Source organism: Oncorhynchus keta, chromosome 36 (genome assembly GCF_023373465.1).
Source record: "Oncorhynchus keta strain PuntledgeMale-10-30-2019 chromosome 36, Oket_V2, whole genome shotgun sequence".
NCBI classification, from domain to species: Eukaryota; Metazoa; Chordata; class Actinopteri; order Salmoniformes; family Salmonidae; genus Oncorhynchus; species Oncorhynchus keta.
In genome coordinates this window covers 20,779,830-20,795,541 of record NC_068456.1, presented here as the reverse complement: position 1 = coordinate 20,795,541, position 15,712 = coordinate 20,779,830, and the positions used below count along the sequence as shown (strand labels likewise).

The 15,712-nt window shown below is 43.3% G+C and overlaps 1 protein-coding gene across 4 annotated transcripts in view; it reads left to right on the top strand.

The window, feature by feature from the left end:
- The window catches only part of LOC118369789 (ankyrin-3-like), a 137,368-nt gene that overhangs the window by 118,690 nt on the left and 2,966 nt on the right, over positions 1 to 15,712 (top strand). For all 4 annotated transcript variants that reach the window (XM_052498652.1, XM_052498654.1, XM_035754489.2 and 1 more), the window contains 4 exons: positions 2,051 to 2,132; positions 11,065 to 11,139; positions 12,602 to 12,733; positions 14,626 to 14,769. In XM_052498652.1, coding sequence (XP_052354612.1) covers positions 2,051 to 2,132; positions 11,065 to 11,139; positions 12,602 to 12,733; positions 14,626 to 14,769 — 433 coding nt within the window. The remainder of the gene's footprint in view (positions 1 to 2,050; positions 2,133 to 11,064; positions 11,140 to 12,601; positions 12,734 to 14,625; positions 14,770 to 15,712) is intronic.

The window sequence follows — 15,712 nt, the reverse complement described above, 5'->3', positions numbered from 1 at the left end:
ATGTGTGGTGATTATTGTTATTGTGAACGCTCGCATCAATAGTGTATATGAATGTGTGGTGATTATTGTTATTGTGAACGCTAGCATCAATAGTGTATATGAATGTGTGGTGATTATTGTTATTGTGAACGCTCGCATCAATAGTGTATATGAATGTGTGGTGATTATTGTTATTGTGAACGCTAGCATCAATAGTGTATATGAATGTGTGGTGATTATTGTTATTGTGAACGCTAGCATCAATAGTGTATATGAATGTGTGGTGATTATTGTTATTGTGAACGCTAGCATCAATAGTGTATATGAATGTGTGGTGATTATTGTTATTGTGAACGCTAGCATCAATAGTGTATATGAATGTGTGGTGTTTATTGTTATTTTGAACGCTAGCATCAATAGTGTATATGAATGTGTGGTGATTATTGTTATTGTGAACGCTAGCATCAATAGTGTATATGAATGTGTGGTGATTATTGTTATTGTGAACGCTAGCATCAATAGTGTATATGAATGTGTGGTGATTATTGTTATTGTGAACGCTAGCATCAATAGTGTATATGAATGTGTGGTGATTATTGTTATTGTGAACGCTAGCATCAATAGTGTATATGAATGTGTGGTGATTATTGTTATTGTGAACGCTAGCATCAATAGTGTATATGAATGTGTGGTGATTATTGTTATTGTGAACGCTAGCATCAATAGTGTATATGAATGTGTGGTGATTATTGTTATTGTGAACGCTAGCATCAATAGTGTATATGAATGTGTGGTGATTATTGTTATTGTGAACGCTAGCATCAATAGTGTATATGAATGTGTGGTGATTATTGTTATTGTGAACGCTAGCATCAATAGTGTATATGAATGTGTGGTGATTATTGTTATTGTGAACGCTAGCATCAATAGTGTATATGAATGTGTGGTGATTATTGTTATTGTGAACGCTAGCATCAATAGTGTATATGAATGTGTGGTGATTATTGTTATTGTGAACGCTAGCATCAATAGTGTATATGAATGTGTGGTGATTATTGTTATTGTGAACGCTAGCATCAATAGTGGATATGAATGTGTGGTGATTATTGTAATCTGACTGATGATACATATAGGCTTCTGCAGCCTATTGGATCTATATCATTGCTTAGAAGTCAGGTGACTTTGTGTAATGCATGAATGACAGTTCAATTCAACAGGTTTCATTATTATTGTCCTCATCCCAAGCCAAGTGGAGCAATTTGTGTACCACACCCTGGCTTATTTTCCATATCTTTCGTTCCATATGTGTTCAGTAGTTAAGGCTTAGTAGGAAACACCATCCCTCCACACTATTTTCAGAGAGCGTGACATACAGTACATGTGCTTTCGGAATGGCAGATAGAAGATAAACTGCGCCGTAGTGCATAGTACTCCAGCTTAGTTGTGGTTTCAGCCATCTTCTGCCAATTCTTTGTTCACACCTATACAAGACCAATGAGTTATTCCTTGCATGAGGAAAGCTCAACATGACCTAGTCAGCAAAAGAGGACATGAATGTTTCATGTTTTATAGCCATAGCTCAAGAGTGTTTTCCTTCATTTACATTACGTCTCATGATCTCAAAAGAACAATCATCCATGACTAACGGAGTGAGTCCTCTTTAAATCATTTATTTTAGAGATCAGGTGCATTCTCAGTGTCAGCTTGTGGACATCTCACCAGAGTTCTCCAAATCGAATAATCACATATTGCATGTGTTTCTTCAAAATTAGAGAGATAAATACACTTTAAACCGCACCACCAATTCTACACTTAATGTATCCAATCAGAGGAAAGCATGGATATTTTAGTCATCAGCCGAAGGTGACGTACATCACTGTGACCTGCAGTGCCTACTATCTCAACAACATGGACTTCAGAAAATCTAAATGCATCATCTTGATTTTATTTCAAAACCACAAAATGGGAGAAATTCTGGCGGTAGTGTGAAAAAGGGGAGGATAACTTTTTGGCCTTTAAATCCAATCTATATTTTATGTTAAAACATCTTTTGTTGTTTCTGTTGTTGCAGACTGAAAAACCAGACCGACGTCATACCTTTGCCTCCTTAGCTTTGCGTAAGCGCTACAGCTATCTGACCGACCCTGCAGCGAGTGAGTTTAACATCTTTACTTTCATAAATCTTCAATTGATGCAAAATATCAGTCATGTTGTACAACTTCATATGCAGTGTAAGATATTGCCTTTATGATATATCCATACATCCATAGTGTAGAATTATGAGCACTTTGCATAATGTCATCATGGACGTCATGATTCATATCCATCCACGACAACACCTGCATGGTTTACTGTGTCTTATACTTTGCAGACCCTCTCCATTTTGTCAAATTTATTTTCCATTTTTTTGTTGTCTCATCACATTTGTGGGAAAACAACTGGCATTGCAACGTCCAAATGTTAATTTATTATTTTTGAAAAAGATTTTGAACCTTGTGTCAAATTAAATGATTGTCTTGTATCTTTTTCATCCTTTTGAAGAACACCTCACTCTTATGGGCTTTGCGATTGTTCGGGGCCTCTTTCATTTTGTGTAAACCAATCAATAAGTGAACCCTTGAGACAGTTATTGCACCAATAATCTACCAAAATGATTGTGGGATCATTGTTGGCATTGAAAACATATGATCATGAAGTGCACCAAGCATATAAAAGGCACTGTAGCAAAAAGGCAAACGGACAAAGCACATCGAAAGTCATACATGGTTAGAATGGTTGTTGTCTTGGTACATTTCTAATATTTTCTTCTCCACTGTTAGCTATCTCAAGCATTTCGTTGCCTCATATGCTTCATCGTGTGTTATCTTGTATCTTTTCTATTTGTGACAGATCATTGACCTCAAACAATCACTTTTCATCCAACCTTTGTTTAGATAGTAATTGACATTGCATAAATTCATCATTGTATTATTCTTACTGCTTTGATTAATATTGGCCTACTGACGCCAACTTTCTCTCTCTGGTTTCTCTGTTTTATTATTTCAATTCTTTTTTGTTGAATTTATGTTCAATCTTTGGTTTGGTTATTCAAGAAACAACTGATCGGAGCTCGCAGAGAACACAGCCTACTGGCTACGCTTACAAACCTGTCTTTTCAACGAGATCTTATCAGGCGTGGTCGGCTGTTCCTGTCTCCGTCTCTGAGCAAGCCAAGTCTGGGTTCGGTTCCCACTCCAGTTCATCGTCCAACACGCCCAATGCCTCTCCACTGAAGTCCGTGTGGTCCATCACCTCGGCGTCCCCCATCAAGTCCAACATAGGCGGTTCCCCGGCCCATTCCATCAAGTCAGTCAGCGACGTAGCATCCCCCATCAGGTCGTACAGGACAATTTCATCCCCAATTAAGACTGTACTTCAGCAGACCCAGTACCCAGTTCAGGTCACCCCCAGTCTCCTGTCATCGCCAGTCAGAAGCGTTCCAGACCCCGTTTCCATCAAGGGACTGGCAGCATTGTCTTCTAGAACCTCTCCCATCACCACTGGTGTGGGGTGTCTGCTAGAGAGGTCATCAATCACCATGAGCCCACCTGCTTCGCCCAAATCCTCACTGAACATGTACAGTTCAACTCTGCCATTCAAGGGTGTCATGGTGGGCACTGGCACCACAGCATCGTCCTCTCCTATAAAAACTGTTCCTGGCCTCTCCTCTGTCCGGTCCAATGCAGACCCCTTAAGTCTATTTTCCTCCCTTTCCTCACCAATTAAAACCAACACTCCTCCTAGTGCTGCAGCTCTGATCAATGGAACAGTGTCCCCTACAAAGTACCGCTCCTCCTCGCCCACGTCCCTACTCTCCAGCAGCTTACAGGAGAGGATACAGGCAACCACCAATGCAGCAACGACAAGCGTAAATGCAGCCTTTGACGAGGTTGAAAAGACTTTCAATTCCTGCTCTGCCTCTGGATATGGCACTCTGAAATCCATGTCCTCCTCAGCGTCATCATCTTACCAATCCATAAGATCCTCAGCCTCTAGTTCCCTATATGCCACTCTAAGGTCCCCACCAAACTCTACCACCACTGTCACATCTGGCACCATGACGGTCCCAGTGTATTCGGTTATAAATGTGTTGCCAGAGCCCCAATTTAAAAAGCTCCCTGAAGTGTCAACGCCAGCTGCTGCCCTCTCGTCCTCTCGAAAAACTGTGCCTGCTGAGACAAACTCAGCCCAGTCTTCCTTTGCCAGAACTCTGTCACCTATCAAATCCTCCTTATTTATGCCCCCGACTGCCCTGAAATCCACCACCTCATCCCCGCTGTCCTCCAGCCAAGAGATACTGAAGGACGTGGCAGAAATGAAAGAGGACTTGATACGGATGTCTAACATCTTGCAAACAGAACCAAGTTCAGCCTCCAAAGGTTTCCAGTCTGACTCTCCCAAGGAGGCTAAAATAGAGGACGAGGAGCCTTGCAGAATTGTAGAGAAAGTTAAACAGGACCTGGTCAAAGTTAGTGAGATACTGACCAAGGATAGCAAGACGGCTATTAAAATTAATAAAACAGATGAGGCACAGTGCTCTAAACAAGCACCAGTGGATCCCCAGCCAAGCAACTGGAGTTATCCACCAAGATATGAGACAGTGGTTCCACAAATCAAAACTAAGACTATACCAGATAGAGATTTTAATCTATTGAAGGTAGTAGACTACTTGACAAATGACATTGGCAGTGGCTCAATCTCAAAAACTGCAGATGCAAAGCATAGATCCGATGAGGTTAGAAGGGAAGGAGAGGAGAAACAAAAACGAATGCTTAAACCTGAGCACAAGCTGAAAATGCCACCTGCAAACATGCGGTCCTCTGCCTCAGAAAAGGAGCTCTGTAAACTAGCAGATGTGCTATTTGGGCCTGATGCCATGTTAGAATCTCCAGATGACATCTCACACGACCAGGACAAGAGTCCCCTCTCAGACAGTGGGTTTGAGACGAGGAGTGAAAGGACACCCTCTGCCCCACAGAGTGCGGAAGGCATGGGACCCAAGGCACTTTTCCAGGATATTCCACCAGTAATCACTGAGACAAGGACTGAGGTTGTTCGTGTTATTAGGAGTTATGAGTCTCCTGAAGATAACAAGCAACCAATGATGGAGGATACAAGGGCAGTTCGATACACTGATGCAGAACCCAAAGGTCTAAATGCATCCAATGTGGACCAAACTAAATCATTTCAGATGAAAATCAGCCCGGACGATGACTCAATGGGCAAGAGCATGCGTGTGAAGGAAGAGACCCACATCACGACTACCACACGAATGGTGTACCACAAACCCCAGAGTAAAGAGAATACATCTGAGAGGATGGAAGAATCAATGTCAGTGCATGATATCATGAAAGCTTTCCAGTCCGGCAGGGATCCCTCCAGAGAACTTGCTGGACTGTTTGAGCACAGGGCCAGCAATGATGACACATCGCAGAGGGATATAAACTTAAAGCCCAAAGTTGAAAGAATAATCGAGGTTCATATTGAAAAGGGCAACAAAACTGAACCAACTGAGGTCATCATCCGGGAAACAAAAAATGACCCAGAGAAGGAGATGTACTTCTACCAAGGGAACAGTGGCCTGTCACAACAGGGAGAGGAGGAGCCTGAAGAATCGCTCCCCTGTTACCTAGAGTCTTCCAGAGTAAACACGCCCATGTCACAGGAAGACGACAGTCGTCCAAGCTCTGCACAGCTCATGGCAGATGACTCGTACAAAGCCCTGAAGCTTCTCAGCCAGCAGTCAGTGGAATATAATGATGATGAATCATCAGAACTCAGAGGGGAGTCCTACAACTTTGCAGACAAAATGCTTCTCTCTGAGAAACCAGACTCTTCTCACTCTGACACCGAGGAGTATTTGAGGGACAGGTCTCATTTTCACTCCCCAGGCAGGAGTAGTTATAGTCAGGAACAGTCTAGTGGATCAAGGCAAGAATATATTTTGAGGTCATCAAACATTGACAAATCAGGTCAAATTGCCAATGTAGATGATAACTTTGACAAACTAACATTATTGCAGTATTCCTCAGAACCTGGTAGCCCAAAGCACTCTGTTTGGATGCGTGTCACTGATGACAGACAGAGTCAGAATAGAGAAAAGCTAATATATGAAGACAGAGTAGACAGAACTGTTAAGGAAGCAGAGGAAAAACTTAGTGAAGTCTCTCAGTTTTTTCGTGATAAGACAGAGAAACTGAACGATGAGCTCTCATCCCCTGAGAAGAAGTCCCGCAGGTCAGACTTTAGGGAAACACGATCTGGGCCTAGCTCTACGCACAGCAGTCCTGAAAGATCAACCTATAAGAATGGGAGCAGTGGTGAGGAATGTAGAGAACGTTTCAGGGACAGGTTTGGCTCCAATGATAGAAAATGTGCTAGTTTACCGAGCAGCCCAGAGAGGAGAGTGCTGCTACAGTATAATGATGACAATAGAAAACCAGGTGATGGCACTTCACAGGGCAATGTGGGTGACGCCTCTAAACCATTTCAAATGTCATCCTCCAAAGTCAGCGCTGTTAGGCTAAAATTTGAACAAGAGGCTCAGAAGCAAGAAAAGGGTCCACAATGGGGACAAACATCAAATGCCCCAGTAAGAAAACTCCAGGAAAGTACACTGCCTGTGTTTCAAGTCTTTGCTGGCTCAAATATCCCCAAATCACCAGACAGTCCAGGAAGTACCAGGAAAGTTCTAGAAAGTGAGGTTAGAGGATCTAGTAGACCAAGCCCCAGTCCTAATAGGTATATATGCTCATCTCCTAAACACGACACAAACGGAAATGAACAGGAAGAAAAAAAGTCCTTCAAAACTTGGGAATGTCATGGAAATGGAAACTATAAACCCCAAGTGTCAAAACTAGCTCACACGTTAGTTCAAGATGCGCATGGCAATGACAGAAATTCACAAAGAGAACTGCAGGGCTTTAGAGATGGAATAACCAGTAAAGAAGAGACAACCAAGAAAACTATTTACACAGAGCTTGTGGTTCGAGAAAACCCAAATAGTAGTGATGTACGTACCGGTAGTCAAAAAAAAAACTCGGAATCGCAAATTCCTGTTAGAATGCCGTGTAGTTTTTCAGAGAATGATCAATCCATATCATTAAAGTTAGATACCTCTGTTAAACTGTGTGAAAGGGCAGGATCACAAATACCTACTTTAGCTAGAAATCGGTTGCATGGCAGCTCTGAAGCCAACAAATCTACAAACGACTCATCGGTAGAAAAATCCTCCGATTCTTATGATAGTAGCCAGTCAACTGTAGTATGTAATGGTATAGATAGCGACCAAGTAGAATACTTGGGAAACATAACCCCTGTAGTTGTCACTGAGGGTTTCAAAGACATCAAACCATTGCCAGTTTATGTAAACATCCAAGTGGGCAAGCAATATGAAAAAGAAACATCTGGACTGCTGGGAACGTACCAAAAAATAGTGAGTCACGAGAGCCGAACAGTACACGAGACACGGGGAGCATTTTATACTGTCAAACAAAAACAGCCTCCATCTCCTCAAGGCAGCCCAGAGGATGACACTCTAGAGCAAGTAACTTTCATGGACAGCTCTGGCAAGAGTCCTGTTACTCCTGAGACACCAAGCTCTGAGGAGGTGAGCTTTGCCTCCAGAAAGACAGATTCCGTGATTGGATATATGCCCGGCATGCCCAGTCCAATAGCAGAGGAGTCTGAGGAAGACGAAGGAAAGACCTTCATCTACAGGGAGTCTCTGCCAGAGAAAACCAAGCCTGCCTCATCAGAACCCTCCAACAGAAACCAGGAAACATTGAAACGACCCAAAGAGAAACGAGTCGCTTACATTGAGTTTCCCCCACCTCCGCCTTTAGAGGCAGAGCATTCTGACCCTGAGAAGAGGGGGTCTTGTGCCTCCTCAGAAGCAGAGACAGAGATGATGGAGGTGAACCTCCAAGAGGAGCATGATCAGCACCTCCTTGCAGAGCCCATCATCAGGGTTCAGCCTCCGTCTCCAGTTCCCCCTGGAGCAGATGACAGCAACTCTAGCGATGATGAGTCTATCTTCCATCCCATCCCCAACAAAAAGTACACCTTCAAGATGAAGGAGAATGAGGAAGGAGAGAAGCGTCTGAAACCCAAAAAGCCTGAGAGGAACGGAAACAACAAGGAGTCAGGTACTAATGGCGTTGTTAAAGCAGAGGAGGAAGACTTGGAGCAAAATGACCAGTCAATCACAGACTGCTCCATAGCCACAACTGAGTTCTCTCATGACACAGATGCTACTGAAATAGACTCTCTCGATGGCTATGACCTTCAAGATGAGGATGATGGGTTGAGTGAGCAAGACCCTAAGACATCCAACGATGGCAAGACATGTGATCGTTCCTTTAGTCAATCAAAGCTTGAAGTCATAGAGGAGGAGAAAACACCAAGTGAGGATGGAGGGGATAATGGGAAAGCAAAATCAGATCAAAACATTGGAGATGAAAAAGACTACACTCTCGAGGGGAGACATCCAGATAGACAGTGCGATAGACAAGGCTTTGCAGATAACTTCTTTGGCTATCAACTTGAAGAGGAGTTAAACTCTACCTTCAAAACTGTTGCCACGAAAGGCTTAGACTTTGACCCCTGGTCAAGCAAAGGGGGTGAAGGAGTTTTTGATGCCAAAGCGAAAGAAGAAGATCCCAAGCCTTTCGGTTTGTCTGTGGATGACAAGTCGCAAGCCACCACTCCAGACACTACCCCTGCTAGAACCCCGACTGACGAGAGCACACCGACTAGCGAGCCTAACCCTTTCCCCTTCCACGAGGGGAAGATGTTTGAGATGACGCGCAGTGGTGCAATTGACATGAGCAAGCGGGACTTTGTTGAAGAGAGACTTCAATTTTTCCAGATTGGTGAGCATTCCTCTGATGGGAAATCAGGGGACAAGGGGATAGGGGGTAAGAGTCCGGGGGTAGTTACCTCTCAGTCAAAAACAGGGGAGAGGGGTGAAGGGGTGAAGGTAGAGACTGCCACAGACAGCAGCACATCAGCAAAGTGCAGCCCTGCACAGACTGGCACTGGCTGTAGCGATTCTCCTTCTGGTCTCACTGTAGCCGAGACCACATCCTCATGCACCATTACGGCCTCTAAGGTTGACCCCAAATTACGCACCCCCATTAAGATGGGAATAGCCGTCTCCATTACAGTGAAAAAAGACTCTGGGGATCTCAAAGAATGTAAGGCAGAGAGGTCAGAAAGTCAGATGGCAGAGTACATTAACTTGGAAAACCAGTCAGTGGAGAGTCAGTCTAGTGGATACACAGACCAAAAGCTGTTAGAAAGAAGAGATTACCCTGCAGAGAACTGCAATAACAACAATAACCTTGAGTCCTCAAGCGTGCAGGCTAACTATATACAGTGTGGCAGTGTCGTGTTTAATTTGCAGTCGTCTTCTGAACCCACACTTCAGAAAGCCAGTAGGATTGAAGCTTTGTTCTGTAGTGACTCTGTAGAGAGAGTAGAAGAAAGCAGTGTTCAGGCTGAACAAAGAGAAAGTGAAGCCTTCAAGGAAGCTGAGACGAAGCAGCAAAAGTCTAGGCTGCCTGTCAAAGCGCCAGGGTGGTCTTTTCGTACACAAGACACAGCAATAGGGAAGCAAAAACCCAAACAGGTTGTCAAGGCTGAGGTCAGGAGAAGAGCAGAGCCTGTCATTGCCAAAGTAGAGCCCAGGTCTAGAATCCCAATCAAAGATATTAAAAAGAGCAGCACAACCAGCTGCCCAATATCAGTGCAGGTAACAGCTCAGTCTACCAGGGAGAGAGTAACCATACAGTTACCCTCCAGGTTCCCCATTAAAAACAGATCTCTGGTTAGCTCGGCAGGTGAGACGAGTAGGGAAAACGGCAGCGAGGTTTGTAATCGCACCATCGAGTACTTTAAGGGCATTAGCGGGGAGACGCTAAAGCTGGCCGACCGCCTGTCAGATGAAGAGAAAAAGACACAGGGAGAACAGTCCGAGGAAGACAGCACCTCCAGGAGCACCTCTCTGTCGGCCCCCTCTCAGCCCTCCCACTCGTCGAGGTCTGGTAGAGGCTCGAGAGCTGAGGCCGGGACCTTGTCCGTAAGGGCTAAGGTCGACAGGGCCTCCGGCAGTGAGAGGAGCAGGAGGAGTAGGCGGACTGGTGGGAAGGAGGGCAGTCAGGTTGCGGGGCCTCGGGCGCCCCCCGTCGCGGAGATCAAGCCTAGTTTGTAAAACTTTCACACTTGTTAAAACCTTAGTTGCATGAAGTCGTTGTGATTGATTGCCTGTGGCGTGTTTATTCTCTTAAAATAGTAGCCGTCATTCTGTCATCGTCATCTATGTACTGTGTACTGTACTTGTCCTTGTCAGACTCTCCTCCTTCTCCCCCCAATCCCTTAGTTGTCAGATACCTCAGCATGCCAGAGTAGTGACTGGTGCACTGGCACAGCCAGTTTCCTGTTGACGGCTACTGAGTCTGTCTATCTGTCTGTCTGTGCAGGGTGGCTACTGAAAACAGCAGTTCTAGTTTATTCTATTTCATGTTCAAGTTGTGTCACTGAGCTAATTAGCCTTAGTAGAAACACAAAGGTTGACCGCATGTGTACTGTGTAGTCCCATTAAGAACTGTGAGTCCACTAGAGCTCCTACAAGTACATGACTCTTTTGACCGATGTTTTTACTTTATTTTGTTTGTATAGTTCTTATGACAATTATTGCCTGCTTTGAGGATACATATTCACAAACATTCACAGAGCCCCTGTGTCTAAATAACACACTATAGTCGGTCATATTGTGTCTAGTCTGCCTTTTCTTGCCATTCTGGAAACCAAATCTGAAGTGTTGTCAGCCTATCCAACCCATTGAGTAATACAATTCACATTCACAGTAAACCTGTTGATTAAACATGTCTATATTAAACCCAGAGGAGAGGCTGCATAACACTCCGTATGAATTTGGAAAATTCCACGATTGGCCAAAAAAGGAATGAGTCCTCTGTACTCCAATTTCAGTCAGTAGAAAATATACTGAACAGTGTTGATTAATAGATGTTCTCTGCCCTTCAGGTCCTCAGAGTCCCTGTGAGCGAACAGACCTGCGGATGGCCATCGTGGCTGACCACCTGGGACTTAGCTGGACTGGTAAGAAAATGGTGCTCCATGGTCTTAGTGCCATCTGGCCCTCTATCCTCCTGCTTTCCCCTCTCTCAAGAAACCAAAACTGTATTATTGTGAGGAAACAGTGCCATCTTCAGAGTGACACTTCCTGCACTGCAGCTCTGCATACTAGTGTTTTTTATTTATTTTTTATTTCACCTTTATTTAACCAGGTAGGCAAGTTGAGAACAAGTTCTCATTTACAACTGCGACCTGGCCAAGATAAAGCAAAGCAATGCGACAAAAACAACAACACAGAGTTACACATAAACAAACATACAGTCAATAACAGAAAAGAAAAATAGAAAGATCTATGTACAGTGTGTGCAAATGTAGGAGAGTAGGGAGGTAGGCAATAAATAGGCCATAGAGGTGAAAATATTACAATTTAGCATTAAAACTGGAGTGATATATGTGCAGATGATGATGTGCAAGTAGAGATACTGGCATGCAAAAGAGCAAGAGGGTATGTAATAATATGGGGATGAGGTAGTCGGGTGATCGGTAAGCTGCTCTGACAGCTGATGCTTAAAGTTAGAGAGGGAGATATAAGACTCCAGCTTCAGAGATTTTTGCAATTTGTTCCAGTCATTGGCTGCAGAGAACTGGAAGGAAAGGCGGCCAAAGGAAGCGTTGGCTTTGGGGATGACCAGTGAAATATACCTGCTGGAGTGCGTGCTATGGGTGGGTGTTGCTACGGTGACCAGTGAGCTGAGATAAGGCGGAACTTTACGTAGCAAAGACTTATAGATGACCTGTAGCCAGTGGGTTTGGCCACGGATATGTAGTGAGGGCCAGCCAACGAGAGCAGAGGTCACAATAGTGGATAGTATATGGGGCTTTGGTGATAAAACGGATGGCACTGTGATAGACTACATCCAGTTTGCTGAGTAGAGTGTTGGGGCTATTTTGTAAATTACATCGCTGAAGTCAAGGATCGGTAGGATAGTCAGTTTTACGAGGGTATGTTTGGCAGCATGAGTGAAGGAGGCTTTGTTGCGAAATAGGTTTAAATAAATTCTAGATTTAATTTTGGATTGGAGATGCTTAATGTGTGTCTGGAAGGAGAGTTTACAGTCTAACCAGACACCTAGGTATTTGTAGTTGTCCACATATTCTAAGTCAGAACCGTCCAGAGTAGTGATGCTTGTCGGGCGGGAGGGTGCGGGCAGCAATCGGTTGAAGAGCATGCACTTAGTTTTACTACCATTTAAAAGCAGTTGGAGGCCATGGAAGGAGTGTTGTATGGCGTTGAAGCTCGTTTGGAGGTTTGTTAGCACAGTGTGCAAAGAAGGGCCAGATGTATACAGAATGGTGTTGTCTGCCTAGAGGTGGATCTGAGAATCATTAGCAGCAAGAGCTACATCAGAGAAAAGTAAGCCTGTATGATATAGAAATGGATGTCTTGAACTGATGTGATGTAATGTGCTTTTTGATGTGTTTGCAGAGCTAGCTCGGGAAATGGACTTTTCTGTCGACGAGATCAACCACATCCGAGTGGAGAACCCCAACTCCCTGACAGCGCAGAGCTTCATGCTACTAAAGAAATGGGTCAGCCGGGACGGTAAAAACGCAACGAGTGAGTGTCCCTCTTTCTCCCAAAAGTATTTAAACCCCCTGTGACTTTCTATTAACAGTTATTATATACTCATTCTCACTCTATTACACTTGTATGATTGTGTACCACAGAGCTTCACAACCCGGTTTCATCCCACTCTCCTTCTGAACTCTCTCTCTCTAGCTTAATTTGTATCTGTGAAGGTTTCATAGTAAATTACATTCTGAGATGACTTACAGTACCAGTCAAAAGTTTGGACACACCTACTCATTCAAGGGTTATTTTTTATTTGTATTATTTTCTACATTGTAGAATAATAGTGAAGACATCCAAACTATGAAATAACACATGGAATCATGTAGTAACCAAAAAAGTGTTAAACAAATCAAAATATATATTATATTTGAGATTCTTCAAAGTAGCCACCTTTTACCTTGATGAAAGCCTGTCACTCTCTTGGCATTTTCTCAACCAGCGTCATGAGGAATGCTTTTCCAACAGTCTTGAAGAGGTTCCCACATATGCTAAGCACTTGTTGACTGCTTTTCCTTCGCTCTGTGGTCCAACTCATCCCAAACCATCTCAATTGGGTTGAGGTTGGGTGATTGTGGAGGCCAGGTCATCTGATGCAGCACTCCATCACTCTCCTTCTTGGTCAAATAGCCACAGTCTGTAGGTGTGTTGGGTCATTGTCCAGTTGAAAAACAAATGATAGTCCCAGTAAGGGCAAATAAGATGGGATGGCGTATCGCTGCAGGGACTGCGGTTGAAAATTAGCCGGCTGACTAAAACCGGCACTTTTACTGAAACGTTGATTAATGTGCACTGTCCCTGTAAAAATAAACTAAACTAAACTAAACTAGAATGCTGTGGTAGCCATGCTAGTTAAGTGTGCCTTGAATTATAAATAAATCACCAACACCATCACACCTGCTCCTCCATGGTTCACGGTGGGAACCACACATGCGGAGATCATCCCTTCACCTACTCTCACAAAGACATGCCGATTGGAACCAAAAATCTCATCTGACAGAAGGACAGATTTTCACAGATCTAATGTCCATTGCTCACGTTTCTTGGCCCAAGCAAGTCTCTTCTTCTTATTGGTGTCCTTTAGTAGTGGTTTCTTTGCAGAAATTCGACCATGAAGGCCTGATTCACGCAGTCTCCTCTGAACAATTGATGTTGAGATGTCCGTTACTTGAACTCTGAAGCATTTATTTTGGGCCGAAATGTGAGGCGCAGTTAACTCTAATGAACTTATCCTCTCCTGTGGTGGTCCTCATGAGAGCCAGTTTCATTATAGCGCTTGATGGTTTTTGCGACTGCACTTGAAGAAGCTTGAAAAGTTCTTGAGATTTTCCAGATTGACTGACCTTCATGTTTTAAAGTAATGATGCTGTCCTTTCTCTTTGCATCTCAAATCTAAAATATATGTTGATGTGTTTAACACTTTATGGTTACTACATGATTCCATATGTGTTATTTCATAGTTTTCATGTCTTCACTATTATTTTACGATGCAGAAAATAGTAAAAATGAAGAAAAACAGTTGAAGGAGTAGGTGTGTCCAAACGTTTTACTGGTACTGTGTGTAGAAGCAGAATGGCCTCTATGTTTATTAAGATTCCAACCGCTGCATATGAAGTCACCTATCCTTGTCATGCTCCAACATTCTTTTAGAACTACTAAGTACATTATGTTCAGTACAGGAAAATTACATTTTACCTATTATTTTCCTGGTACAAGAGAAGAGGACAACGGCAATCCTCTTCCCCTCTTCACACACTGCAGTGTGATAGTAAACTATTTATATTGATTACCTCGCGCGTATTGTACAAACAACTGCCATATTGTGCAATAGTGTCTTGTGTTTGTTTGACTGACTTTCGGGTTGTCTGTTTTTCTTACAGCGGATGCCTTAACTGGAGTGCTGACCAAAGTCAATCGGATGGATATTGTGACTTTACTGGAGGGGCCGATATTTGACTATGGTAACATTTCAGGCACGAGAAGTTTTGCCGATGATAACGCTGTTTACCTGGATCAGGCTGATGGTAAAGTTTAGCTCCATCTAGCTGACCTCTTACCTCTGCTGCCACTCTTTTGTTTTTGCATTAGAACTGTAACAAAAATAAGAACAAATTGCCTGGCTATACTATTGAATGCAATTTGACTATAGAGACTACAGTACCCTATCTTAGATAGGGTGATGTATGACCCTTCGTTTTATGGCTTTATTTCCAGCTTGAGTGTACACATTTTCTGACATGCACTCAATTGAGTGTGAGGAAATGTTAGCATGCAGAGTACCATGGGTTCACTTTTAACCTAGTCAATTCAGGGAATTGATTATAATTCACGTTATGAAATGACTGGGTTACTATTAAATTGACATCAACCCTGATGATGAAGGCAGCATGTCAAACCCAAAACGTTTCTAAAGAGGTCTTAATTGCCATGACCCGATCACCACTTTGATATTATTTAAGCCCTCTAAAAATACATTTGCATTTGTGCATGAAGGATGTTGAAAGATGAATTGATGGCAAACACTAAAACAATCCATGATGCTAACCAGGTGCATTCTGTAAGACACTGCTTTTACCTGATTACCTTGTACCTTTAACAGGACACTACTGTATAAACACCTTTGTTCCCTAATGCATGGAGTAGCCATAGACTCAACCGTCTGAATTCATCAATACCTCTAGATCTGTTTAGTTCTCTAGTCTCCAGTACCTCCAGTTCCTCTGAGCCATCCCTGGATAGAATGACAGAGCTTCCTCCTCTGTGAAACCAGACTACCTTCCTCCCCTCATGCTCTCGATCATCGCCACAGCCCAACCTCCAGGGCAGCTTATAACAGCTCTTAAGCGCTTATTAAGAGTATTGTGCTGTCATCTCTGCTCTTCCCAATCCCTTTTCCTTCCCTGTTTCCTAATCTCTCAAAATCACCTCTGTCCTCTCATTCATAATTGTCTTGTGTTGCTAACACGT